We start from the raw sequence: 26,775 nt of genomic DNA, 5'->3' as shown, positions 1-26,775 counted from the left end.
GTGTGTACACACCCAGTGACATGTGGTGAGGTTAATTGCTCTGTTCAGTTTTAGTCCATCGTGCTCTGGAGAGGGAACACACTTCACTGGGTGGGGGGAAACAATGCCGACAGATTTGTGCAGTAGAAAAGCCTGTGCCTTTAATTAATTTGAAAGCTTTTGTACATCAAAGTGCTGGCCAGAAGAGCTATCGCTGATATAATTGGTGTGGACAATTCCAAAGGTTTTGATAAAGACCTTTGTGGAAGAGATATTCATGGGGGGCAAAGAAAGTTTGGGCAGCAGCTAAGAAACAGAAACCTCAAAAGCAGGATGAAGGCTGCACAAATGTCACACCGCTCCTTTTCCCAGCCAGGGATGATGAGGATTGCCAAGGGCAGCACCAAAGCCAGGGGAGCTGGCCAGAGTGGGGGAAGAAGATCCCTACCACAGACACAGCCTGGGCAAGGCTCCCTGAGAGGAAGGAGTGACAGTTGTGCTAAGTACAGATCAGTTCTCACCTGTTGAAGAGAAAACCAAACTAGGGCTATGGGCAGCTCACCACAGTGGTCCATTGAGGGTTACAAATACATGCTACTATCCCAAAAACTCGTAAAAAATTGAAGATATTGGGTAAAACTCAGGAGAGAAAGTAACAGAGAACTGTGTCTAAATGGTCAGGTAGGAAGGAAGGGGAGATCCTCTTCTAGCACTGCTGCCTCTCACCAACTCCCAAAAGACACATCAAAAAGAGAGGAGAGGAGCATTTCCAAGATGGGAAAGTAAGGAAGTTAGGAATAGAGTCTAGCTAGAATTGAAATTATTTTAATTTCTAGATGAAGTGAGTAAAAAGCAACATAATGGCCAATATACAAAATGAAAAATGGCACAAAAGAGGTGCACATAAGTACTCCTATTTTCACTTTGCACATAAAAAGAGAACAATGGGACAGTCAATAAACCCAAGCAGCAGCACACGTACATGGATGAGCATAATACTATTGTTCTAATGCACACTGCATAATCATCCAGGGTGCTCCCGGTTCCAAAATATCATTAAAATTGCAGATGCAGAGAGACTTGCAAGAAAGGGACAACAATGTACCTGAAAGGAAAGACCATTTGCAGTTATATTTGCTCTGTGTGAGTTACTTGAGCAGAATGCAATAATATAGCTTTTAAGAGAGAAATTTTCACACAAACAGCAATAAATGGGATGGGGGCAAAGGTCCCCATGGGCAGATTATTCCAAAAACTGCCTTCTAAGGGATGTCTCATCCGTCCTTCCTCTGAAGTATTTGCATTGACTGTAGGCAGCAGTCAGTGACTGGAAAAGACAAAACATTTCTCATCTCCTCTGGATCCCTCCTGCAGCAAGACCAGAGCACCTTCCCACCTGCTGTGTCCCCAGCATGACCCTGAGACAGGGTTTTTGATCCTTTCTAGAACACCAAAAGCAGCTGCTTGTGTGGGTGCTGAGTTCCAGCCTGCTCCTTCCTTCTAGTCAAGGAACATTTCACATCCTCAGCCGTATGTGACTGAGAGAGGTAAAAATAATCATTGACGTGCAGTGATATCTCCCCTATTCATTGCTGAAATGAACCAGAATTAATCTCAGCCAACAATTCTGCCTGGTGATGGGAATGCACACATTAGTGATACACATCAGCACACCTTCTTTCAGGAGTGCTGCTACCTGGATAAATATCAGTGAGGGTGAGAAAAGGGGAGGTGGGGCAGGAAATTACTTGAGAGGTCATCCCAAATTTAAATAGAGATGACAACTGCACAGCCAGATTTGTGGAAATCTTCCTTTTCATGGCCTCCCTTATCTGAGGTAGATCAAAAACTCAGATCTTTCTGTGTCCACAAAGTTAAAATAAAAATATTCACGTGGCCTTAATCTCCCTCTCCGTGAAGATGTGTCCTGACACCCAACTCAGATCAGGAACTCTCCTTCCCCCAACTTCTGCCCACTCCCAAAGGACATCATCCCAGTCCCTGACCTCTCCAGAGCTCTGCTTCAGCACTCCCACAGTAGCTTTTCCCTGCTTCCCAGGCACACCTGGCACACTCTCCCACAAAAATACATCCACTACAGGTGGTGGTTGCTGTTTTCCCCTCTCTCTGCAACCCGAACCTCGAGCTCGTTATCCTCTGCAGGAGATGTGGTGGCTGGAAGATGGGAGACAGAGCAGGGCACCCTCTGCTGACTCCCCTCCATAACAACTTTAATGTCCCACAGCCTGGCTCCTGCCCCTGGAGAAGATGGCAGTGATTTCAACATGGAGCTGATCACATGAGCTGCACAGTAAGAGACCTTATTTTTTGTTGTGTGTTTTTTTTGTTTGTTTGTTTGTTTTTTTAAGATTTTATTTGTCTAACATGCTTGACCAAAAATTACAACACTCAAGTTATGTCAAAATGATTAAATAATCTTTAAGCTTTCATACCTCAAGTACTTTAAATGATATTTTGAAGTGACAGTTGCTTTCATATCCTTTCCACATAAAAATACACAGTATTTGGAAGATACGTTAGGAAAAATTATTTTTAAGAGAATATTTTATGGTTGACATAGAAATCTTGCTGAGGCTAATAAAAGGACCTCTCCCCTTCACTTTAATATTTAAGTGCTGTGAACAAATGTAAACATTTCAGACTTTAACGTACAGCCAATTTCCTGCCACATTTGTTGCAAACCACTTGAATTGTGACTGGATAAGCCACTTTTATTCTAACCACATGCTATTGTTCATCTTCCCAATGATGACAGGAGTTCATATTCAAATATGAATTTCAGTTCTTACTGATTTAGGAGCTGATCCTGAAATTTCTACACCAGTAGCTCTGACAAAAGCGGCCCCATCTAAATTAATGGCAGACTGCTCATGCACTTGTGAACTGCTCCCCCAAAAACCAGTTGCAGGTGTCACCTATTGTTTTGGGTTTCATTTTCAGGAAAAAAAAGCAGCGCATTAGTTTAGACACACGGTCACCCAACAGATTACAAGAAATGACAGACCTGTGACTTGTCATGTTTTCGGGGGGTCTAGTGGCTTCTTGTGGGTTCACAGCATGAGTCAGTTACTGGGCCTTCCAGGCAGCACCTGAAAGAGCTGCTGCACATGGGAAGCCAGTGAAAAGCAGAGTTTGTGCCCACCTAGCTCAGAGTCCAGGCTCACATGGCCTGGTTTTGCAACACAGATATTTTAAATTGTTTATTTATATAATGCACATGCAGCTGCTACATAAAATTCACACTTACATCCATGTAACACACACAATTCTCCAATGCATGTGTGCAGATGTGGGCTATGCACAGATCTGCAACCAGCTCTGAGCTGGCAGTGCTGTGGTGTGCCCAATTTGTGTGAACAAGATTAATGCGTAGATGCTGTCAGCCCCCAATTCAGGATGCTCACATTCAGAATACAGCAGTTAAATTATCTCCATCAAGTCAAAAGGACATGTTTGTTAGTTCAAGACAGAAATCCATTTCTTGCAGGACATGTCTGAAGCCCTGGGGGTTTTTTGGTGACTTTCTAATAAATTCTTAAGCTTCTGCCTAGGACAGGATTGACATCCCAGCAGCTTCAATACCTCTGCTAGCACTGCAGGAGAGCTGCACTGGCAGTACGGTGGTTGTGGACCATCCCAACCAGCTCCTGCCACATTCCCTGCTTTGCCTGGTGCCAAAAGCAACACAACAGATGGGTTTCTACTGGGTTTGTGCTGAGCCTCTCTCAGCAGTGTCCATGAGTGGGCAAACAGCAGTACCAGGTCCCCTGAGGTGAGATCTGCTCTGCACACTTTGGTGTGTACCTGTCACTCACAGCCACCCAAAAGGGAGTGCTCGAACTACACTCTGGGTTGATAATTTCCCCTTGACATCGATGTTTCCCAAGGACAAAATAATCACAATGACATTCAACCACTCCTGACCAGGGCCAAATTCAATCCAGTAATCTCATCATTGGCTGCATGTCCCATTAGCAGTTTTTGCACCAATGGTCCCAGTAGGTTTTTTTCTAAAATACCATTACTAATCATTGGGTGGGCTCTTTGCAGATTCTTTCTTTTTTCCTTAAATACAATAACATATCGCTTTACCATATGAAAACACAGGTTTTTTTTCTTTTTTTTTTTTTAAGGGAAATGTCATCTTTTTTTTTTTTCTTTTTAAACAGGCAAAGCCAGGTTACAAATTCCTGAGTTTATACTGCACTTAACACAGTCTCCCTTCTTGAACGTTGAGCTGTTTACAGCATGCTGGCAATATGCACCATTTCCCTTGCCATCTGTAATGCCAGATGTAGTAAAACTTCATTTCAGTGCAGTGAATTAGGGCCTATATTGCATTGGTTTTGAATAGATGCAAAGACATAGATCTGGAGGACTTGGAGAAATAGCTTCCCTCCTGTGACTGGTCATCGGTGCACCATCTTTTATATTTGCCATGTGATTAAGGGAAAACATCTTTACCATCACTTTTATTTTATCAAGACCTCACTGAAAAACATCTGAAATGAGGAAATCCTAGTCTAAACACTTACGTTTAAACTGCAAACTTTCTTAAAGAAACACTTCTCTGAAAGACATCGTTCTTTTAATAAGTCCAGTATACGGTATGTACAAAAGCCCCTACTAGAGATAGATATATATATATATATATATATATATATACACACAGATAGATAGATAGATATGTATATATATATATATATATATATATATATGTGGAATGCATTCACTTTTCTGTGTTCACAAACATTTTAATGGTGAAATGTTAGTCTTAGTCTGGTTCTGGCACCAAAATGTCTTTGTTTCTTGTCCACTTTTGTTACTCTAAATTTATCTGTGAAGAGCTAGCAGGGAAAAAAAGGATTTTGCTTTTTTTGTTGAATGGTTCCCTATGGGGATTCTCAGACAGCAATATAAAGTTGCTTATGTGTCGGGTATAACTTTAAATCCTCATTATAATCATGTGTTCCTTGGAGTAGGTAAGTCAATAACTATAGGTGGATTAAGTGGCTGGTAATTCACAGTGCACACAGATGCATTCACATAGGTGGTGGTTCCATCAGCCATGACACCATAACCTAAAAAGGAAGAGAAATTCTGGTTACTCTCATTATTCCTGATTCTCTTCTTTCATTTTTAATTATGTTTTTCACACAATAATAAGTGCCACATTTTCTATTACTTAGAAGGAATTTAAAAATTATCTTTGTGCAAAACATAAATGTTCCCTGAATCAATACCATCTTTTTCCTACAGAATAACTTTTTTAATTATATAAGAAAAGCAAAATGGGCCCTCAGTAGCTGGTGGCTATTATCTCTGGCAGTTCTCTCTGCAGAGATTTTTCTCTTAAAATTGTTTTAGTTTTGGAAAGGATGCTCCTGATTGTTTAGGCTTGCAGTCATCTGTGCAGCAAACTTTGGGCAATTTTAATCTTCCCACCTTTTTTTCCTGCCCTGTATTGAATATCCTTTAAGCAGCCAGTGAAGAAAAAACATTGCTTGACTGAAGCAAGTACATGTGCATGTGCATTAGGGCAGGATTTGCCTAGTAGGAACCTCTTCTTGCTTTGTCTTTGAACTTGTTGACCAAACTTGATGGAAAAGCACTAAAATACCTGCCCAGGCTGAGAAAAAATGGTTTTATGATTGAATGCATTGTCTAACAGACAAGGTGAATTAACACCAGAGCATTTCCACAGGACAGCACACACATCTGTGTGTCTCACCAGCAGTGAAAAAGCTTCAGCTACATCTCATGTCTGACTAGACACCCAAGGCAAACAATTCTAGAGTTAAATCTGCAGAAAACCAAACTTTCAGCTCTAATTCCTGTAGAAGTACAGTGAAACGCTATTTCAGAAAGTGAAGAAGAAGCCCTTTGACAGCCTTGGTGTTATGAAAAAGAAGACATACTTTCTATTGTCAAAAATCTTTTAATGAATCACTAAAAAAAACCATAAGCTTGATTATATGAAAGCTAAAAGCCTAAGGTCGGAAACTTCCACTGAAATATTATGATCGATATGAAGAACTGCATTCGTCATCAGAAAGACATGATTTTGGGGAAATCACCTGGTAGAAAGCATTTGCAATAAGATTCAATCTCACCTTTCATAAAGTTAATAGTGAAATGAATTCAGTGCTATATGCACACTAAGCTCTAGCTATTCAAACCCTGGGTACTGAGGACCCTATGTTTGCTCTGAATGCAATTTTGTGTCTTTCACAGCACTGAAAATTGCATAATTTGCAAACAAAGAAACAGTAGCCAAGTTCCTTTCTTTTTGGTTCCTTAAAACATCCTGAATAATGCAGGGCCCCCTGCACCTTCCATGGAAAAACTACACTATAATTAGGGCCCAGGGAGGGAAGAAAACTCTGTTAGGCTCCTGTCACAGGAATTTCTTTAAATCCCTTTCTGTTTGCCACAGAATGACTGTTCTGAGGAAAACACAAAATGCACGCAGGAGAGTCAGCACCGTGGCTGGGACTTTCTGTCTCCTTGGCTACACATTTGAAGAGACCAGACACTTCCTTTTACTGGAAGATTCCTAATGCTGCAGCTTTCGCTCCTGTCCCACTGCCAGCAGGGTTTCCTTGGCCATGACCTCAGTGGAGTACTGGCTATACTGGGAAAACAAGAATTTTAGCCAGAGCCCCTGCCATGCTGCTTGTCCTTTCCATAGGTGCATCAGCGGCAAGCCCATGTGAAGAGCTATTTTTTGGCAGACATGGTAGTGCAAGGAGGGTATAGAGAAGAAACATCTCCTATAAGCACCTCTTCCCCCCAGATGTTTAATAAATGACTGCTGCAGACGTAGCTATGCTCATTCTGAGGAAGAACTCATCTGTTCAAATCATGCATTCTCTCTACAGAGTGCAGCTTTGTTTGCACAGGCTGCTTGCAATGGGAATTCTCCTCTGCAGAGATTTAGCATCCCACTGAAAAACAGGCTTGGCAGTTCTCTGCAGTTCCCCATTTGTTTTCTCTAAATTATGATAGTTAACAAGAAGAGTACCTTGTTTCTGTGTTTTGATACCTACTGTGCCAACTATATTAATTCACAGGATTTACTATTCTACGGAGGTGCCATTCTCTTCCCTTGAGAGCCAAAGTTGGACTTGGTTTTAGCAGATGTGATTTTGTTTACCTGCCTGAAGCTTCATGGCTTGCTGTTTGCTTATATCCCCTGCAACCCTCTTGGCTTATAATTTCTGAAATGACAATGAGTTTGAACTATATTCACCAGCTCTCTTGGTTGGAATATCAGAGTGCTCTAGCAGCATTATTTGTTTACTCTGTGATTTAACAGCACTTTGGACATTAACCAGGCATTAACAGGTCACTGCAGATGAGACACATGAGGAGAATAGACCTAATCCTTGAGCTATAAAATAATGATCTGAGCATCTTATCCATTAATTTTACACCACCAGCCATGTTACTTCTAATGTGCCGTGGTGAAAGCCTCCGGCAGCAAGTCAGAGAGGGATATCTTAGGAAGGGTTCTTCACAAAAGCAGAGGTATCTGAATGCCAGCTCCTCCAGGTTTTCCATCTCTACACTGCTGAGACCCACAGAGATCCTACAGCAAAAGCTGGAGCAGTCCCAGAATCAGAAAACTGGCAGCTGTGGAGTACCTTTTCCTGCCAGTAAGTTAACACTGCCAAAGATGGAGCAGCTGATAATACACACGTACATGCCAATAGTTCACTCCTGCACAGCCCGCTGCTTTCTGCTTGGGGTGGCAGCCCTGCTTGAAGCCTTGCTCTGTGAACAGGACAGGCAGCATCTACCTTTCCCTTTGCCTGGAGATGAACTGCTGGCACTGACTTCAGCAGAGCATACCTATCACCATTTACTTGGCTTGTGCAAAGGGTACTCTTTTTTTTTTTTTTTCCCAGTTAAATATCAAATAGTCAATAGAACCACTTGTTTTGTCTGAGCACAAAATGTTTCCCCTGCCAAAGCAACCAAATGCATCCATGAATATCTTGGAACTTCTATACCAGTCAGTGGTGATACCCCTCTTGATTTCAACTTCATATACACTCTGATGGGGAGAAACCACAGTTATTGTACAATCTCGAAGATCAAGCCTTAGAAGCAACCCTCAAAATATTCTTACCCCTTTTACAAGCTCAGAAGTTGACACACAGAGATCTTACATGAATTATTGTGAAGCACAGATTCTGCTGAGGAAAAAAATCCTGCCATCCTAATATTCAGTCACTTTCTGTAACTACTTGTGTTCTTATTTCAAAATTCACAGCACTCATCCCTGTGAAGGAAGCATCAACCTCTTTTATAGATGTAGAAAATGAAAGATAAGCTCAAGTACAAGTATTGAAATGCAGATATCAGCCAATTTCACCTATTATACAGCTCTATATATACAGCTAAATATGTATCTGAATTCAAGAAGTGCTTCAGTTTAGACATTCAAGTTTGACAATGCTGGTTAAGACTTCTCGAAAAACATATAAAAAAAAGAAATGTTCTCTGACCTTCATGGATATGTCCAAAAACATGAAGCCTTGGCTGTATTCGTCTCTGGACTGTGTTCAGCAGCTCAACACACCCTACTCGTTGCATTTTCTTAGGAACCCAGTCTAGAAAACCTTTGGAAAAGAAAGGAAAGCTTTAAGAAAAGACAGTTGATCCACAAAGCTGTGCTGTTATATAGCATTTTTGAGATTTCATGTCTCATGGCTTTTTACAAAGAGACACAGAATTGAAATGGCAAAAACTTGTCTGCCTTGGTATGCAGAAGAGGAAGGAAAGAAAAATACTGGTGGAAAACCATAAAAGCTCATCTGGGTAAAAAGGACTATGATAATTCTTTCCAGTTTTTTTCAAAGAATAAAAATAATCACTACAATCAAAGCATTTTTTTGCACTGTTGTTAATGGAATAACTCAATGCTTGACCACTTTTTGTTCCTGAAGAGAATGAGGTGTGAAGTGCAGTAAATCCAAAGGAAGCCTTTAAAGAATTTAAAAGAACATTTACCTATTTAAAACCTGTCCTGGGACCTACTTTTTTAGATTGAACACTTGAACCAATGTAATGGAATCTGTGCTGCCAGTACTACAACTCCGTTGTTATCACATTGAATCCTACAGCAGTGGAGTTCAGGTGAGGAATCCCAAAAAGTGACATTCTTGAGTTAAACCACTTCATGGCACAGCAAGCCCCACTTCCCTAAACTGGTGGATCCCAAATAGGAAGAGAAACTCAGGCCTTTTGCAGAAGATGTATTTAAGTGCTGCATTTACTTGCACAAAAATTGTTTAAAAATAAAATTCTTATGAAAATAGACAGAAATGTTACATCGACTTGCCTCTTTGTCTAAAAATACTGCAGGGGGAAGTTTACTGCCAACTGAAGTCCGTGCTTCTTTCCAAGTAGTAGTATAAGGAGGATGTTGTATTGGAGTGTTTGCAACAATCAATCTGTTTCCTCTCTATTGTTCAGTCATTTTCATCAGGCTCAGATTTGGAAACCTAGAAGATAAAATCTTCCTGGTTTTATTTTGTTGTTCTGACATTTTCCCTGTGTGCCTGTCATAGCTTTGCATCTCTTGGATTTTCTACAGTAGTGTGAATATATTGTGCTTTTAGCCAGAGGTACAGAGCCTGGATCTGGTTTTCATACATTTACTTTTGATGTCCACTCAAGCGTGGCTAAGCAGCCAACCAACTGGTTTACAAGACCAGAAGTGTGGTATTCAACCTCTTGGAAAAGCTCTCAGATTTGCGAGAGCTTAGGTTAACACATTGAGAAATACCTCTTTAGCTGCCAGTGCTTGAAAACTGGGCTTGGTAAACTGTGAGGTTTTACCAAAATGGCAAAAGTTTGCACTGGTTTCATAGCTATTCAGAGAGCTAAGTTCAATTTTCAGGAAAAAAAACCAAAACCAGCTGGGAATGGGGCATCCTAAGTGCCAAAAAGAGGAAGTTCTCATCATGGTCAAAGACCTGAAGGTGCTGTTTGGCACCTGTCAGGGAATGTAGAAAAAGAAAGCCTTGCTGAACTACAGCCAGGCTGAGCAATGCTCACTCCTGCTGAATTCACATGTGCCATTGAAGGGAGGTCAAAATTCACCAGAGAAAAATAATACTTATGATGTTAAAGTGAGGCCAGCAATTCCTCTGGAATAAAGTCATGTTTGGGGTTTTTTTCAGAGTAAACATATTATAGCCATAGGTTTTATTACTGCAGTGATTTGAAACAGTTAATTGTCAAAATGTCTGCAGTGAACATAAAGCTGAAAGTATTTCCACTTCAAAAATGTCACAAACAAAAATCCATAAAATTAACTTCTCCATTAAATTAAGCATTATTTATGTTGAACATGTTTTTGTTTACATGCATTATCACCCTTCTGAAGCCTTCCCATATGTTTGCAGCTTATTATGTACACCTGACTACACAGACTAAGAATAATTGATTACACCTAGCTAACAATTAGAGTTCATCTTAGGGGTTTTTTAATGTTTGGTTACTTGAAACAGGTTTCTGCAGCTGTCAGGAAAGTATAAATCTTTGTCACAGACTATCATGCAGACAGCTGCAAATGAAGACTTAAAGGTGAAATTAAATTAAAAACAAAGAAAATAAAGTGAACTTTTGGAAGAGAAATAAAAGAATCATAAATGGAGATCTTTAGGAAACAAAAATATGCTGATATGGAAAAGAGCCTTAACACTGATCCCATAATCACAAATTCTATATTTCATAAGCTATGAAATGCATTGTATATCTTTGTTAATAATAATAAACAGGTTACTAATAAAGTTGTCCAAAAAAGCTGTTTTAACCTTTTTTTCCCCATCCTCTGTGAACCTCCCATCTATCCCTGCCCTGTTTTCATCCCAAAGCACTACTCTAAAACAGAAGAGAAAAATTACTTGGATTTTTGTTACATGGCTAAATGAAAAACAAAGTTCATTAACTCTTAATGGTGCTTCTACATCTAAATCAAATAATTTCAAATCTATGTAATAATGTATTATTAATTTGTTCAGGAGGATGCCCACTCTCGAAGTGAGGGAATCAGAGAGCAGCACAGAAAATGGATGATGGGCAGAATTTAGTCAGCCATGCTGGAGAAAAGAGCCCAGACTTTGAAAGAGGACTGATTGCTATTTATGGTCATTAGGAACAACTCTAGTGAGGTTCTGAGTTCCAAGATCAGAACAACAGGAATCAGCTTTCTGGTTAAAATAATTGGCTGGGAGGGTCAAGGAGGATCCTGTCCCCGAAAGGGTCTGTGGATGGAGCTGCACAGTGAGGTGGTTCTGTAAGCTAAGCAGAGTGCTAAGTTCTTTGAAGTTTCTTATATTTGTTGCCATGGGTGTCAGGGAGACCAACAGCTCCTGCCCTCAGGCAGAGGGCTGTGTGCTTGAGCCATCTATTAATGCATCAATAAGAGAGAGACAAATAAACAGGAACTTCTAAAAAATAAAGGAATTCTTGGGGATGATTGAAGATAAAGAATTAAAAGAAAAAAAAACCCCACATACTGAGCCATGGAGATGGAGGGAATTCACATTACTCCATTACAATCACTGGAGATGGGTGGCCCTTCCTTAGAATTTCTGCAATTATTAATTTACTTTTCAATTATTAAATTTACTATTAAATTTATTATTAAAGTCTGTCTGTTGATTGCCAGCTCTGCAGTGCTCTTTAGGGGTCCTCCTCCCTCTGCTGATGCCTGAGGCTACTGGAGAGGCCTGGTGGCTAAAGCAACAAGGTGGTTGAATCTCTCCACTTTCCAACATTAGATTTCAAATGACTCTTCAGTCAGCTGAAGGTTGGATTGTTTTACAGCTGGCCAGCTGGCTTGAAAAGGGGTTTTCAAAGTGCTGAAGAAGCTTCTGAAAAAGTTTTAAATATGAATGATAAATAAAACTACATGAAGGACACAGCATTGTGCCTTAGAACCTAGGAGGGATTACACCCATACCAATGGTTTGGAGCTGATATCTCGGGGCTGAAACACTTAATTTCTGACATCCACTTTTACAATACAGGCTCATATTAAAATCAGTCCATGGCACAGCATGAGACTCCACTTAGGTGAAGAATCAAAACACACACCCCTAACTGTGAGAAACTCTGCTCTCAAAGAGCTACTTTCCCCCAGGATTAGTGAGCAGTGGAATGCAAACATGTCTTTCTAAAGAAAACAAAACACAAACCCTTTAGATACTTTCTCCTCCAAGCTCTGAAAGAGAAGAAAGGGTGGAAGATGAGGGCTTTAGCTTCAGGAAATTGGGGAATCTAAAGGTTTAAAGAAACCAACTGACTTCATTTCACACAAAGCACAGTAAGGCTCAGCAGAACACTTGAATGCATGCTTCTTGTTCATATCCACTTATTAAATTAGTGAGAGTCAAACACACAGTCTCATTAAATATAGACTGCTGTATGTTAAATACATTGAAAAAACGCTTAGATGCCTTGAGCCTTTACTGAATCTGGACAAGTTTGTGTGACTGTATTATTTCTGTAGCAAAGGTAATGTCAAAATGTTCTAGGAATATGAAAAATCTCTTATAGATAGATAGCTTTTATATTACCTATATCAAAAACAATTGGAAAATGTACATGCAAAACTATTTATTTTTGATCTCTTCATGTTGCCAAATTGTATTACAGATAAGCAATTCAACCATCCTGTCCAAAGAACAGGCAAACAATGGGGAGCATCTGGGTTTGTGAGGCAGAAGGTGCACCAAGTCAGCATAATGAGGGAAAAAGGAGATTCTGGGTACTTGTTGGTGGGAGAATGTAGTAGCAATTCAGGGAGAAAGTGATAAAAAAATAAAATCCTAATCCTGCATTTCTCTTCAAACAGGCTCCATGCCTTCAATCAAGTAATTTCACAGTTGGAACAGAGATGTGCATAGGAAAACTAGATCCTGCTTATTTGTAAAGCTATTATGGCTTTATGTGTTAACATTTTGTTTTTAAAGCTATTATTTAATTTCCTGCCTTTGAGCAGAGATATCATAGGTACTCATGAGCTGAAGTCCTGGTGCTGCTGAAATCAGTATGCCTGTTGCTTTTGACTTTTGTAAGTGAGCATTGCACTCTTTTTCTAAGGAGAGCCATCAGTTACCATATAATCATCTGAAATACACAGCTAAGAGCACTATTATTTTCTTACCGAGAGGTGGTCCATGTGTTATAAGAATATCTATTCCATCTGGAATAAGGTTCCATTTCTCTAATAGTGCTTGGCCTCGTGGAAGATTAAAGCCCCAGCCATAAAACCAAGGTTGCCTGCCAAGAGAGGAGGAGAACGTCTTCAGTGCTACTTCCATGTACTGGTTATCTAATTAAAATACTGAGGTTGACTCTTTACTACCATGGAATTTGAAGACACAAATAGCATTCATTTTCTTTGTGTGCACAGTAATCCCCTCTTTCCATACAAGCAGCGTAGTTTAACTTGTGTGGCAAATACAAGCAGTCCTCCCCGCTTTCAGTAGACAGCATGGAATAAAATATTCACAGTATTGCTGCAACTACTTACAAGCCCTGGATACCAAGATCTCCATGTGTGGATTATCACGCTGACTCTCACAACATTTAGAAGAACAGCTGTCTCAGACACCTCCATGTGATTTATGTTTCACATTGGCTCCCAGCAAGTTTGGCCCTTAGCCTATGACCAGCTGGGCAAGGACAGACCCTGGCACCATGACAGATCCTGCTCCAAAGTCAGAGACATCATCTCTGCTGCTTTGTTTCCCTAATGGGATACATCCCATCAGAACAAGAATGCTGCTGCTTCTTGAACACAAATTTCTTCTGTCCTCTGGTGTGTTGACTTGCTTTAAAGTAAGACTTTCCACACTCAGGATTCCTTATCAGATAGGCATTTACATTTTTAAAAATGTACTCACAGAGCAGCTCATCACGGAGCAGAGGGACTGTAACAATGTCAGTCAGAACATAATATATGTGTATCTTGCTATCCCATTGATTAAAAAACTATATTTCACAGCAATTATATCACAGTGTAAATTATGTCTTGCTGACTAGGCTCCAATTCTAGGTCATAAAATTGAGAGGTTAGTTTTAGGTTGGAAGTTTTAATAATTTCTTGACAGATGTCCTGTGGCCATACCCATATTTGAAGAACAATGAACAAAATGTTTTCCTTCCACAGACAAAAAGAGGCTCAACTACTGGTGACTGAAAGGCTTTCTTTCTCATTCCCTGCCTCTTCATCACAGGCCCTGGATAACCAGGGTCTTGAGGAACAGGTGTCCCAGGGGGAAAAAAAAAAAGGTGAAACTTTGAACATCTGCTATCGGGACCAGAAATGTATGTCCCAGATTCCAGAAGCTGTGATGAGGGAGGTGAAGAAGGTGTGTGAAGGAGAAATGCCAACAGCACTAGCAGTGAAGCACAAATCTTATTCTGAGTAACATTGCTCAGGCCAAGGCAGCTGGCCAAGAAAAATACACATCCCTACATCAGGCCACAAACTCACACTTTTCTGGTTACCTGTTCAGCATTCTAAGTAGCCTTTCTTCACCTTCCTGCTGCCAGGGTCTAGAGGGAGGCTCAGAGACCTTATCTCTCCAAAGTTACCTGAAAGGAGGTTTTAGAAATGTGGGAATTGGGTCTCTTCTCCCAGGTAACACTAAATAGAACAAGAGGAAATGGGCTAAAGTTGCACCAGGGCAGGTTTAGATTGGATAGTGGGAAAAATTCTTCCCTGATAGGTCAAGTGGCTAAGTCATCATGCCTGGAAGCACTTAAAATATGTGCAGATGTGGTACTTGGGGACACGGTTTAGTGGCATCAGGTTTATGGCGGATCTCAATCATCTCAGAGGTCTTTCCCTAAACAATCATGGGATTTTCCTAACTGGCTTATTGTGCAGCAAGGTACCAGCAATGTTACCATGTGACATTGCCACACAGCAACCACACAAGCTCTGTGGAGCTGGATCTGCCCTCCTTACATTCAGCTCACCACTGAGATAAGGAAATTATTTTTACCACAGAGGAATGCCTCAGAAATAAAAAAACTGAAGTTTGTGAGGTTCTTGGATATTGCAGAAGTGGAAGGCTTCGTAAAAATATACAGTGGTTGGCTTTTTCTAAACTCTCCATCCTTTCCTGCCTTGGGATTGCATTCCACACTTAACATGCCAAGTATTTTTCTTCACCAAGATGAAAATACACAACTGTCGGGCAAATTGTCTGTAGGCCCAGGGTACGTTTTCTAGCAGCAAGATCTCACTGACAAAATATTTGCAAGGGCAAATAGGTGGCAAAAGAAGTGTCAGCACAGTAAATAATGTGTTTTAAGTCACTGACAGTTTCAATGGATACGCTTGGGGTGTGCAAGGACAGGATTGTCCCCAGGTCCCTGATGGGAAGTGAGGGGAGGCACTGTCCATAGGTATGCCAGACATGGAAAGGAAACCAAGGGGAAAGACCAGTGTTTGTCCAAGAAGCACAGGTCAAAAACTCACAAAATAATTATTTTAAGAATACAATGAAGCATTTTTAAAGGGAAATATTCATGACTGCCACAGGTCTCACCAGAAGTCAGCTTAATTCTGCTGAAATCCAGACAACCACAAACCACATAGGCAGCTGTTAGAGCCTCTGCCTGCCTCTACCAGGGCTGGACTACACATGGCCACTTTCTAAAAAAGCCCATTTCCCCTTATGAATAGGCATGATCTGCTTATTAAGACAAGAAGCACTTTCCCCCATCCCTCCCTCCTCCTTCCCTCGCTCCCTTTGTGGTGACTGCAGCGGGGCTGGTAAGTTATGCATGCTGGAGCTGTTCTTTTGTGAAGGGGAGATGTTACAACTTGTGTGAATTGCCATTATGCTGTCTTTTGTGACAATCCTGAGATGGAAGGAAATGTCTGGAATATTTCTGGCAAAAAAAAAAAGGAAAAAATATCCCAGGTACAAGAAAGGATTCAGTGGAGGATGTTGGCATGCTTTACATTGGAGAGAAGAAAGACAAATCACACATTTCAGTGCCCCTACCCCCAAAGCAAATGCCATTTTTATAAGCAAATAGGGATTTTATAAATCCCCAAGCCCCTTCTTCTGAAAATTTATTCCAAAACAGCTATAAAAGTTTCTAAGTAGGGAAAAAAGCCTTCTTCTCTAATACCAACTAACAAGCCCATGACCTGAATATCATGCAAAGACAACTTTGTCCAAAATTTGCATTTATGATAGAACCTGAAAACAAAGTTAAATTCTTTATATAGAGTACACCGAATTTCTCTATTCCCAGTTAGTGCTTACTCAGGAAATGTGTAATTATTTTTAAAATGTATTTTTCACTAATATTACATTTGACAAAGAAACTATTGTCATATATGTCCTACAATAGAAAAATCTGCTATTGTCAGAAAAAAAAGAAACCAACCCAAGAAAAATTTATTTGGCAATTAAAGACATACATCATTAATTTATTTCACCTTTGAAGTGAAGCACTCATCTGTAGAAATGTACTTTGATTTAGGTCTTACCTTTTTCAAGTGAACAGTTTGAGTGTTTCCAACACTCTATTGAAATTCAAGCGGTTTGTTATTTTGATAAGAACAATGATTGTCTACATGTAAGAGTCAAGGGGGAAAATATATCAGAGGTGAATTTGTTTACAGCACAATTAACCTTATGTTTAAAACATTTGAACAAGTTTTGCAGGCCAAATAATCTGCCACAAAAAAAGGGCTGAATTATCAGAGTTTGTGCTAGAAATCGGATGTTGCTTTATGTACTGAATTTCTATCTTTCTGTTCTAAAGTAACCATTGGAATAATTTTCTTACGGAATGATAGTTGCTATGACAACCATAGCAAATTTTCCTTTTCTGAAACAGATGTCTCATTTAGTTGAAAATTAGAATGTGAAAAACCCATGGGAAAAATTAATTCAAACTTTAACAGAACACTGACTACAATGTAATCTCTTATAGGTTAACCCCTTAACATCTTTCTGCACTCCTATAGTAACCTTCTCATAAATTCTAATTAAACCAGTATAACCTCCTAGGAATGACTTTCTTAGCTATCATTAGCACTTTAGTTGTCTTTGAAAGGATCATTTCTGTTCTAGTAACAGAAAAGAGTCATACTAAAAAAAAAATGATGGTCAAACATATTACCACCCTAATTATTTATTAGGATTTTTTTTCTTTTTTTCAGCTACTATGGGAAAGAGCTAACATGTAGCCCAAGAATTCTTTTGTCATTTAAATGGGGCTTTACTTAGCTTTATATGTGATCTACTGCAAAAGGTGGGGATGCACCACACACATCTGACTTGCCCTTTATGAGAAAACTGAAGGTTTTTCATTTTCAAACCAGTAGTACCCATCTCAGTCTGACAGGCAGCCCTAAAAACAAGGAATACTTGACTGGGGAGAACTATCAATGCACATGGATTTTTCTATTACAAGCGATGAAAGACTGAAATTTGATTCTCCATTGCCTTGATTCAATTGAAACCTTTTAACTCAAAGAATGGCTTCCTTCCTTTCCAGCCCAAGGGGACTCCTCATAGTACCTGGGCACCCCTGCAAACCAACAGGACAGAAAACCAGTGGCACTCCCAGAAACATCCTCCCCTTGGCACTGCCTGCAGGACTGGGGGGTGTCAGCTAACACAAGAGCTGCAAGATTTACTGCAGCAGCTGTTTCTAGGCTGCCCAGCTGAGTAACACAAATCTTGCCACCAGCAGGCACCAATTACCCTCTTTGACTTCAAGGGGAAATCCCAGGAGCCTTAGGGAGCTCTGGGTGGTTTGACTGAACAGCAGCAGTGTTTCAATGGGATTGGTGGGCAGCATCTTGCAAACACCCTGGTAGCAAAAAGTGCAGCACTGAACCACATTGTACCTCCTAATTTCTATTGTTTCCTATAATTTTTTTTTTTATTTTTCCGCAGCTGGAAGGCCAGTTCTCTCACTAAAATTCCTCTGCTTACCAAATAAATTTCAAAGGTTCACAAACATGCAACTTGCTCCAGTCTTTTCCCCACAACAGTTGTCAATTTTTTCCTACAGGAAAATAAACAGATATTGGTTGGTGACTGTCAAGAAACTTAGTGTGAAAAGAATGGACCAAATCACCTTTCTCAATCCTGCTCCTCTTCCTAAAAAAAAGCAAATATTCCATATTTAGAAGAGTGGACTACCCATGCTGAATGCCATACTGGCAGGAGTGACTGGTCAAAGGCCATGGAGTATGAAAAGCAGATTCCACAGTGGCAAACACAAGCAAAACTCCCAATCACTGCATTTGCCTTTTTAGCCTTTCCTTATAAAAGGAAATTAAGGAATTAAAGGAATTAAGTAATTAACTATTTTACTGAGCATTTCTATTATTTTTAACTCTACTTTCTCTCCAAGTAAGCATTCACAAAAGTTCATATTTTTGGGATTTCTTTTGTATCAGCCATTTCATCTAAAGTAGTTGTGAAATAACACAGACCTTTTTATTTTTTCTTCCTTGCATGCAAAAAGGCCATCCAAAGCAGGAAGGAAAAGGACAAAAGCAGCTATCAGGCCATTGGTGCTAAGACTGACTGGCAGGGCACTGTTTGTTTACAGGCTTTGAAATTTCTTTCAGCACCTGGGCATCTGAGCCAAACATAACTGAGATCTAAGGAAAAACACGTTTCAGAAATCTTCAGGAACATGAGAAGATTTATATTATGAGTAACTTCCATGTAAGAGAGGCAAGGGGGGTGTAATTTTTAGAAAACAGCAGTGGGCAAAAAGAACTAAACTGTACAAAATAGAAATTTAATTTTTTTGATTCTTAATATTGAAGCCAGATCTTTTAAAATGAAAGTTAAGGCCTTATACTTATAACTAATAAATGGATATGATGCAACTCAGATCCTCTACTGGCCATAACACACAACTCTGCTTCCATGGGGAAGTTTGACTCACTTGCTTTGCATCCAAGGTTGTCACTCTTGAAACTCTGAATCAAATTAAATTATTGTTTTCACAAAAGGAAAGAAGGATAAAAATCTGAGTATGGCCCTTTGTCAGTAATTATTTCTCTTGCAATTCGACTTACACATGAAATCATTCATCTTTTGTTTAGTAAAGGATTTCATACAGCTCTGACTGCAAAGAAGAAAGAATGAGCTATGACTAATAAGAACTGATCATTTCTAAACATTAATCTGTTATAAAACAATGAAAAATAAAATGAAATCTACTTTATCTTCATAATAAGAAAATAAGAAGGTAATAGGTAAGGAGGAAAATTAATGAAAGACTGAATTTAAAATATGCCAGTACCAAATGCAGATAGTTTATCTCATTCTTCTGGAAAGCAAATGATTATACCCCATCTGATATTTTAAAAAATAATAAAGCAAACAAAGGTAGAAGCTAATTTGGAATAATTAGTCAAAAGACTCAATGCTGAGGGTGCAGATGTAGAACTGTACAGATTTTCAGAACAGTCTTATGGATTTAATGCAGAGATGAGGTCTTGAGTTCCTGATGTCTCAGAGCCTGTTCCCTCAGTCTCTTGAATTCTCAGGATGTAAAACTATAGATACAGCCAGGTTATCCAGCCAATATTTGAGATAATGATAACTGGCAGCCACAGAAAGAAGGGTTAGGAGAGGAGTTAAGTGCCCCTCTGTTCTCAGTCACCATCTTATTTTAAATGTAAAACCTGCGAAGAAGGGGCCAGCCTTGAAGGGAAAAAAAAATGGTGCCTATCTATGCATGATATCTTTATGGTTATTCATTGTCAGATGCCCAGACAGCTGAATGAAAAGAATGTTCTTCCACACTTCCAGCTATCTGGTGTTTGTTGTAGTCTGCTAAGACACTGCAGGTGTTGGCCACCTGAGGAGAGGAGGGAATACCCCTTTTAGGGGCTCTCCCAGATGAAACATGACTAAAATATGTAGGATATGTAATAGGTGCCCTGAGAAACAACAAAAAAGGCTCTCACAGTAGCCACTGAGTTACTGAGGCAGGCCCTTGAGTTACTCCGTTTAGTAATTTACCAGGTTTACATTCTTGTCTCAAAATACCAGGAGTGATCGGGCCATATGGACTAACTGTCTGCCAGTTCTTTTCTGATTTTCCTCCCTTTTAATTTTTTTTACCTTCTTTTACTTAGAAAATTCAAATCCATTTTGATTTAAACAAGCATGAAAACGCTTCCAAAACTAATAAATTAATGCAACATGTGTGCATATATGCATGAAGTGTATTATTATTAATGTTTCTGATCTAGCAACAGATGAACTTACTTCTTGTTTAAAAAAGCACAGACTGATACTTCATATGCCATGTGTCTACCCGAAGTGAACAAAATCCAAGCAATCCTAAATTCCATGTTTACGTTTTCCCACAGTCCTAAATTTACTCTGCAGTGCAATGGTGGAAACAAACTGCTGCAATACATCTTTCTATACCAAAAATGTACATGTTTAACTGCTATCCTTCAGCTATTTAAGGTATCTCAGCTAAGAATCTGAGATACCTTAAAAATGTACTTATCTGATGTAGATTACACAATTAGAAATATTTGACACGCACAGGTGCAACCGTGTCTTGTAATATCCTGAAAGCTTTGTCTGAACTCAGGGAAAAAAAGGGAATTTAGGACCTTCTGAAGAAGGACAAGAAACTCAAGAGGACTACAAGGATGTTGTGGGTTATGCAGAGAAAAATGTAGAAGGGCCAATTCCTTGATAGAGCCTAATCTGCCTACCCATGTAAAAGACAGTAAAAAAAATAAACACATCAGCAACAAAACGATGGCCAAGGAGAATCTCCATCTTGTATTGGATACAGGGGGAAACATAATGACAAGGACTGAGGAAAAGGCTGAGGTACTCAATGCTTTTTCTGCCTCACTCTTTAACAGTCAGACTGGTTGTTCTCATTGTTCTGAGCCCCTGAGCTGGAAGACAAGGGCAGGGAGCAGAATGGAGCCCCAAAATCCAGGGGGAAAGAGTCAGTGGCTGCTACACTGCTGAGACACACCCAAGTCTATGGGCCTGGATGGGATACACCCAAGAGCTAAATGTCATCACATGCAGGACAACCAGGGAATCAGTTCCAGCCAAGGCAGGTTTGGGACAGGCAGCTACCTACCTGACCCACCCAGCTCCTTCTGTGACAGGTGACCACTTCAGCAGATGGAGGAAAGTCTGTGGTTGTGTTTCCTTGGACTTTAGAAAGCCTTTGACACTGTCTCCCACACATTCTCCTGGGGACACCGGCTGCTCACGGTCTGGGTGGGCCCTGCTTCACTGTGTATAAAACTGGCTGGTGGAGAATGGAGCCACATCCAGGTGGGGCCAGCACCAGTGGGGTCCCCAGGGCTCAGCACTGGGGCCAGTCCTGTTTAATGTCTTTATTGAAGATCTAGACAGGGGCATCGAGGGCACACCCAGTCAGCTCATGGACAGCACCCAGCTGGGTGGGAATGTGGATCTGCTGGAGGGCAGAAAGGCTCTGCAGAGGGACCCGGACAGGCTGGATCCATGGGCCCAGGCCAGTGGTCTGAGATTCCACAAGGCCAAGGGCCCCATCCTGCCTTGGGTCACACCAACCCCCTGCAGCTCCAGGCGGGGGCAGAGGGGCTGGAAAGCTGGGAAAGGCCCTGGGGGTGCTGGGGACAGCAGCTGGACAGGAGCCAGGTGTGCCCAGGGGGGCAGGAGGCCAATGGCACCTGGGCTGTGCTAGCCATGGTGTGGCAGCAGGGCCAGGGCAGTGACTGTCCCCTGGGCTGGCACTGCTGGGGCCACACCTCAGATCCCGGGGCACTTCTGGGAACCTCAGGACAAGAAAGGCATGGAGGGGCTGGAGCATGTCCAGAGAAGGGAATGGAGCTGGGGAAGGGGCTGGAGCACCAGGAGGGGCTGAGGAGCTGGGGGGAGGTGGGGGGGGGCTCAGCCTGGAGAAAAGGAGGCTCAGGGGGGCCCTTCTGGCTCTGTACAACTCCCTGACAGGAAGGGGCAGCTGGGGGGGGTTCAGGCTCTGCTCACAGGGAACAGGGACAGGATGAGAGGAAATGGCCTCAAGCAGTGACAGGGGTTGGCTGGGTTGGACATCAGGAAGAATTTTATCATGGAAAGGGTGGTCAGGCACTGGAAGGGGCTGCCCAGGGAGGTTCACCAACCCTGGAGATTCAGTCACCAACCCTGGAGATTCAGAAGATGCGTAGATCTTAGGGACAGGGTTTAGTGTTGGCCCTGGCAGTGCTTGTTTTATGTTTGGACTTGATCTTAGAGGCCTTTCCCAACCTAAACAATTCTATGATTGCTTCCAATTTTCTCTGCTTTCTTAGTGGTGAAAAAAATCCCTCATTTTAATTAATTTTAAACAATGCTAATTTATTAAATGAAATAATTTATGAACAGCAATTCCAGAGGAAGTGTTCTGATGTTAAAGCAGTTTCACAAGTGGTAAATTACTTTTCCCCTAAAAATCCAGTCAGGGAAAAGAGAAAGAACTCAGACAGCTTTGTTACAATTAGTTCCTGTGCCAGTGGCTCTATTTACAGTTCTTCATGTAGAGCCACCATTTCCTTCTTGATGTGGTAACACCTTTACTGTGTCAAAACCTGGGGAAAATGCATACATACAAGCTACCATGGAGTAGGGAGGCTGATTCTCACCAGGTGTAAATGGCTCAAAAGCTGGTGGAGCACTGCCAAGCTACTCCAGCTGAGAATCAGCTCCACATAGACCCGCTCCAAACTAGTTGGCTATTTGTGTTTCTCTTGGAATATTGCCAAGGGGCTCATCACAGTGCCCAACTGTGTTTACATCTTTGAAACATCCTGAAATTGCTGCTGTCTGGGACTACAGCTCAGACTACAGATAGAGCTGGTAATCCTTTTGTTCAAGGAGAAAAAAAACTGGGGGGGGGGGGAAATCAGCAAAACAACAACAACAAAAAAGGCACTTTAAACTTTAAAATCAGCTTTGTCTCATAAAATTAAACTTTCAAGCAAATGTGAAAAATAAAGAGAAAACTGCTGTGGGGGATAGCAATTTCACTCTTGTGGTTTATGGACTGCAGGAAAGTGAAGCCAATTCCCCATTGTGAGATTAAGGTCTCCTCTTCTACAGGTCTTAAATTAAAACCCAGCTGAATCCAAAGTGAGCTACTTTACTGGATCAGAAGATTCAATTATTTCTGCTAAGTAACTGAATGTGAACTACTTCCTTTTAATAATGCACAACTAATAATTACTGCCCAAGAAAGGACTTTTTCCTACCAAGCTAATTAAACTAAAGCAATATATTTTTCAACTGCTCTCACTTTTAACTAAAGCAAGGGACATCAAAAAGCAAGTAAATGCAAATCTTCACTCACATGAAGAAATCCCAAGCCACACAAAGTTTTCAGACATTACAAGAAATAGGATTTGCCCAAAATTGTTATGTTGAAATCAACATAATTTCTGGTCTATATTCAGCATATATGCACATCTGTGTCTGTGTCCTGCACGCTTGTACAGACATGGTGGCAGAGCTCTACTGCAAAGTGGATGCAAAGCAGTTTTGGCTTCATTAACTGCTTAAAATCCCCCCTGCAAGAGGTCACAGTGAAATGTGTAAAGGAACTGATCCATATCCCTAACACACAACAGGCAAGAGGTGTCTAAAGTACTGATTTTCCTCTGTTGTGATGCTCTGGGATTGAACTGTTCCAGACTCCTCAGCCCCAGGCAATGCTGAGAAGAAATTTTATTTGAGAGAAAACATTTTCTGGAATGTTCATCAACAAGAAAAGAAAAAAAAATTATATTCTAAACTGCTGTGACTCAGGAATACCTAATAACTAGAATTTATTGCATTGGTTTGACTGTGATGGTATTTATGGACTACAACAGGTGTAGTTCAGTCTACATTTTCATTTGTTCACATACTTATTGCAGAGTTTATATAGTTAATAACAACTATACTCATTCAATGTGATAGAGAAAATTCACTTGGAATTAACAAATTTTTGTTTTCTTCCATGCAATTTTTTCAGAAATGTTAACGATTTTTGCTAATTCATTTCAGTCATTTAATTTGTATGGAAGCATTCATTAAAAAGGCTTCTCCTGAATTCAGTATGATTGCTCACACAAGCAATAGCACCTGTATACTCAGAGCCTGCTGAATGACATTCATGTCTCCTGTATTTTCAAGTCATGCAGAAAATGAAATGCTTTCCAAGACAAATGCACCAATTTAAGCTATTTTTGTTGTTGTCGTTGTTGTTAAACAAAAGAAAAGATAAGGGGAAAAATGACCCAGTGACCCGTTCCTGATGCTAAAACAGCCAGGATGTTGAATCTCACTTTCTGCCACTGGAAGACCTTTCACACTCCAGAAGTTCAGTATTGTTCAGTTTCTCCACACCCCTTTCCCTGAACAGCTGAACTTAATAGATCAAAATAATTTTGCAGGAAAAACCATGCTTATGATCTTCCATATGCTGCAGACTAAACTGCAAGTGCATTGTGGTTTTAAGTAGTTTTAGAAGCATCACTTCCAAAATGGAAAATGGCTTCTTGTAAGTATGAAAGAGGGGAAAAAAATATCCCTCCAGCATTCTGTTAAAATACAATTAAACCTGTATCTATGTGCATCAGACTGATAATATATTTTAACAGGATGTTGAACTTTACTTTCTCTCTTCTGAACATGTTGCTATTTCTTACACATCTGTCACATCTTACCTACCTTATACTAAATGCCTGAAATAAAATATCTTCAGCATTCTCCCCACAGTAAAGCAGCCACATCTGGTAGGCTTAGATGCCAAACTTCTCTCAAAAATTTCTGAAACCTGAGATGCCTCGTTTCTAAATAGTGAGTAGAGTCTATTCCCATTGACTACTTTCATTTTTTTCAAGAACCACGTCAAGTCTACCTAAATTACTCACTCCTATATCCTGCCTCAAAATCACTAATTAAAACAACTTCAAATAGTTCCCAGCTTTAACAATCAGGGAACCTCTACCACTTTTAAAACATATTTCTGAGCAGCCAAAACCCAGCATTCTATAATTCATCCACATCGAGGACTTCTGCATCCATCCAAACAGAACTGTTGCACAGTCATGCAAACAAGCCACGTGCTCAGAAATCTACTTAATCTGAAGTTTGGAAGAGTTTTATAGGGAATTTTCCTCAGGACACAGTACAGAAGCAAGTGCACTTCAGTTATTTGTATTTTTATCTTTTGACCAAGTGAGGGTGCAGCACGAAAAGAACCTAAAAGGATCAAGTATTTTACTAAGAAAAACATCTAGTATGGTTTTGTCCAGTAATAAAACATTTGATTCCCTGTATATTTTAGTTATGTGGAAAATACTAAAAAGGTTTTTTGATTTGAAAAGGGACGTAAGAACTAAGAATTGGAATGGTCACTTTGAGGCAGAAATTCTTTCTCTGAATTCTGGGGAGTGAAACCCACAGTGTAACACCTTGAGCTGGTGCTGCTGCTCTATATGGAAGCCACACTCCCAGCTTGGGAGGTTTATTATGTTAAATGAAGTCAATATTTTATTTTAATACAGTTTCATTTTAATTGATGTTCACCTCAATGACTAAAAATTTGTACAAGGTCCCAGAATGTAAACATTAGGTGGCAAAATGAAAGCATGTCCCTCTCATGAAATGAATCTATAAATCTTCTCTGATGGAAACAGAATTCAGTGAGGAATGAAAGAGCTGTTCTTGAAAAGATGGAGGAGGAAGGCACTTGAATGGAGACCTAGCCCTGGAGTCTGCGTGGAACCAAAATAAGGCTGCCTCAGTTTGGCCCTTTGCATGCTCTTTGAAACTGGTTTGCTTACATATAGAAGTTACCAGCCTTCCGATGCAAAGTGCACGTGCACACATGCATGCACACACAAAAAGAAAAAAGAGAACATTTGATAAGGAGTCAAATAACAAAGTCATGTACTCTGTGATAAAACATAAATCAGACAAGAAAATAACAACTGAGACAAGAGTTACACACCTACAGCTAAGCACGACCACACTGGATGCATAACTTGAATAAAGACTCTTGGCTGGAATAGTCCAGACAACTGCAGTGCACCAAGAAAGGGACAACAGGTTGGAACCAACTTCCAGCTCTCCAGCCAAAGGGGGATGATGATTTGGAGAATAAGGTTCCTGTCAAGGCTGCTTTGGGCTGATACTAATGCAACCTACATGTTGATGTCCTTTAGACTAGAAGGAATTAATCCATCTTCTCTGACAAAGCCAGAGCTCACAGGATGGGCCTCAGCCAGTTTGCTAAACTTAATAAAAACAAGACTTGAACAGAAAGAAACTGCTCCCCACATACCTTAACTTTCTTTCCTCAGTTCCCAATTTTGGAAAAATAATGTGGCACCAGAGCTGCTGATCCATGTGTAAACATGCCAGGCCAAATTAATCAATGCTCCATTGGAGGGAAGCTACAAAACCCCAGAAATCCAGCCCAGGCATCTGTCACTGCAGGACAAATGGTCACAAATGCCTTTCTAGGCTGATATTAATATTTGCTCTCACATCATCCCTAACTGGGAAATAAAAGAGTTTCTGAAGTTTAGAAGGCCTTTAACAAAAGAACAAAGGAAGAAATGAGAATACATAGACACTAGAAAAAAAAAATTATTCCTGCAAAAAGAAAAATGAGGTTCTGTTTCACAGGAATAGATCCCTCCAGAAAATTGAAGCCAAGTAAAAATTCACTCTGGATATAGTTTGGAGGCAA

At 40.4% G+C, this 26,775-nt stretch overlaps 1 protein-coding gene across 1 annotated transcript in view; it reads right to left on the bottom strand.

Moving 5' to 3' along the window:
* Positions 1-4,719: 4,719 nt before the first annotated feature.
* MPPED1 (metallophosphoesterase domain containing 1) overlaps positions 4,720-26,775 on the bottom strand; it is a 46,485-nt gene continuing 24,429 nt past the window's right edge. Inside the window, exons 4-6 of the mRNA XM_059847863.1 lie at positions 13,187-13,302; positions 8,514-8,627; positions 4,720-5,081 (exon numbers count right to left, since the gene is read on the bottom strand). Coding sequence (XP_059703846.1) covers positions 4,963-5,081; positions 8,514-8,627; positions 13,187-13,302 — 349 coding nt within the window. The 3' untranslated portion in view covers positions 4,720-4,962. The remainder of the gene's footprint in view (positions 5,082-8,513; positions 8,628-13,186; positions 13,303-26,775) is intronic.

Source organism: Haemorhous mexicanus, chromosome 5 (assembly GCF_027477595.1).
Source record: "Haemorhous mexicanus isolate bHaeMex1 chromosome 5, bHaeMex1.pri, whole genome shotgun sequence".
In the NCBI taxonomy this organism is placed as follows: Eukaryota; Metazoa; Chordata; class Aves; order Passeriformes; family Fringillidae; genus Haemorhous; species Haemorhous mexicanus.
The sequence above is the reverse complement of the archived record's forward strand: the minus strand, read 5'-3'. Positions and strand labels throughout refer to the sequence as shown.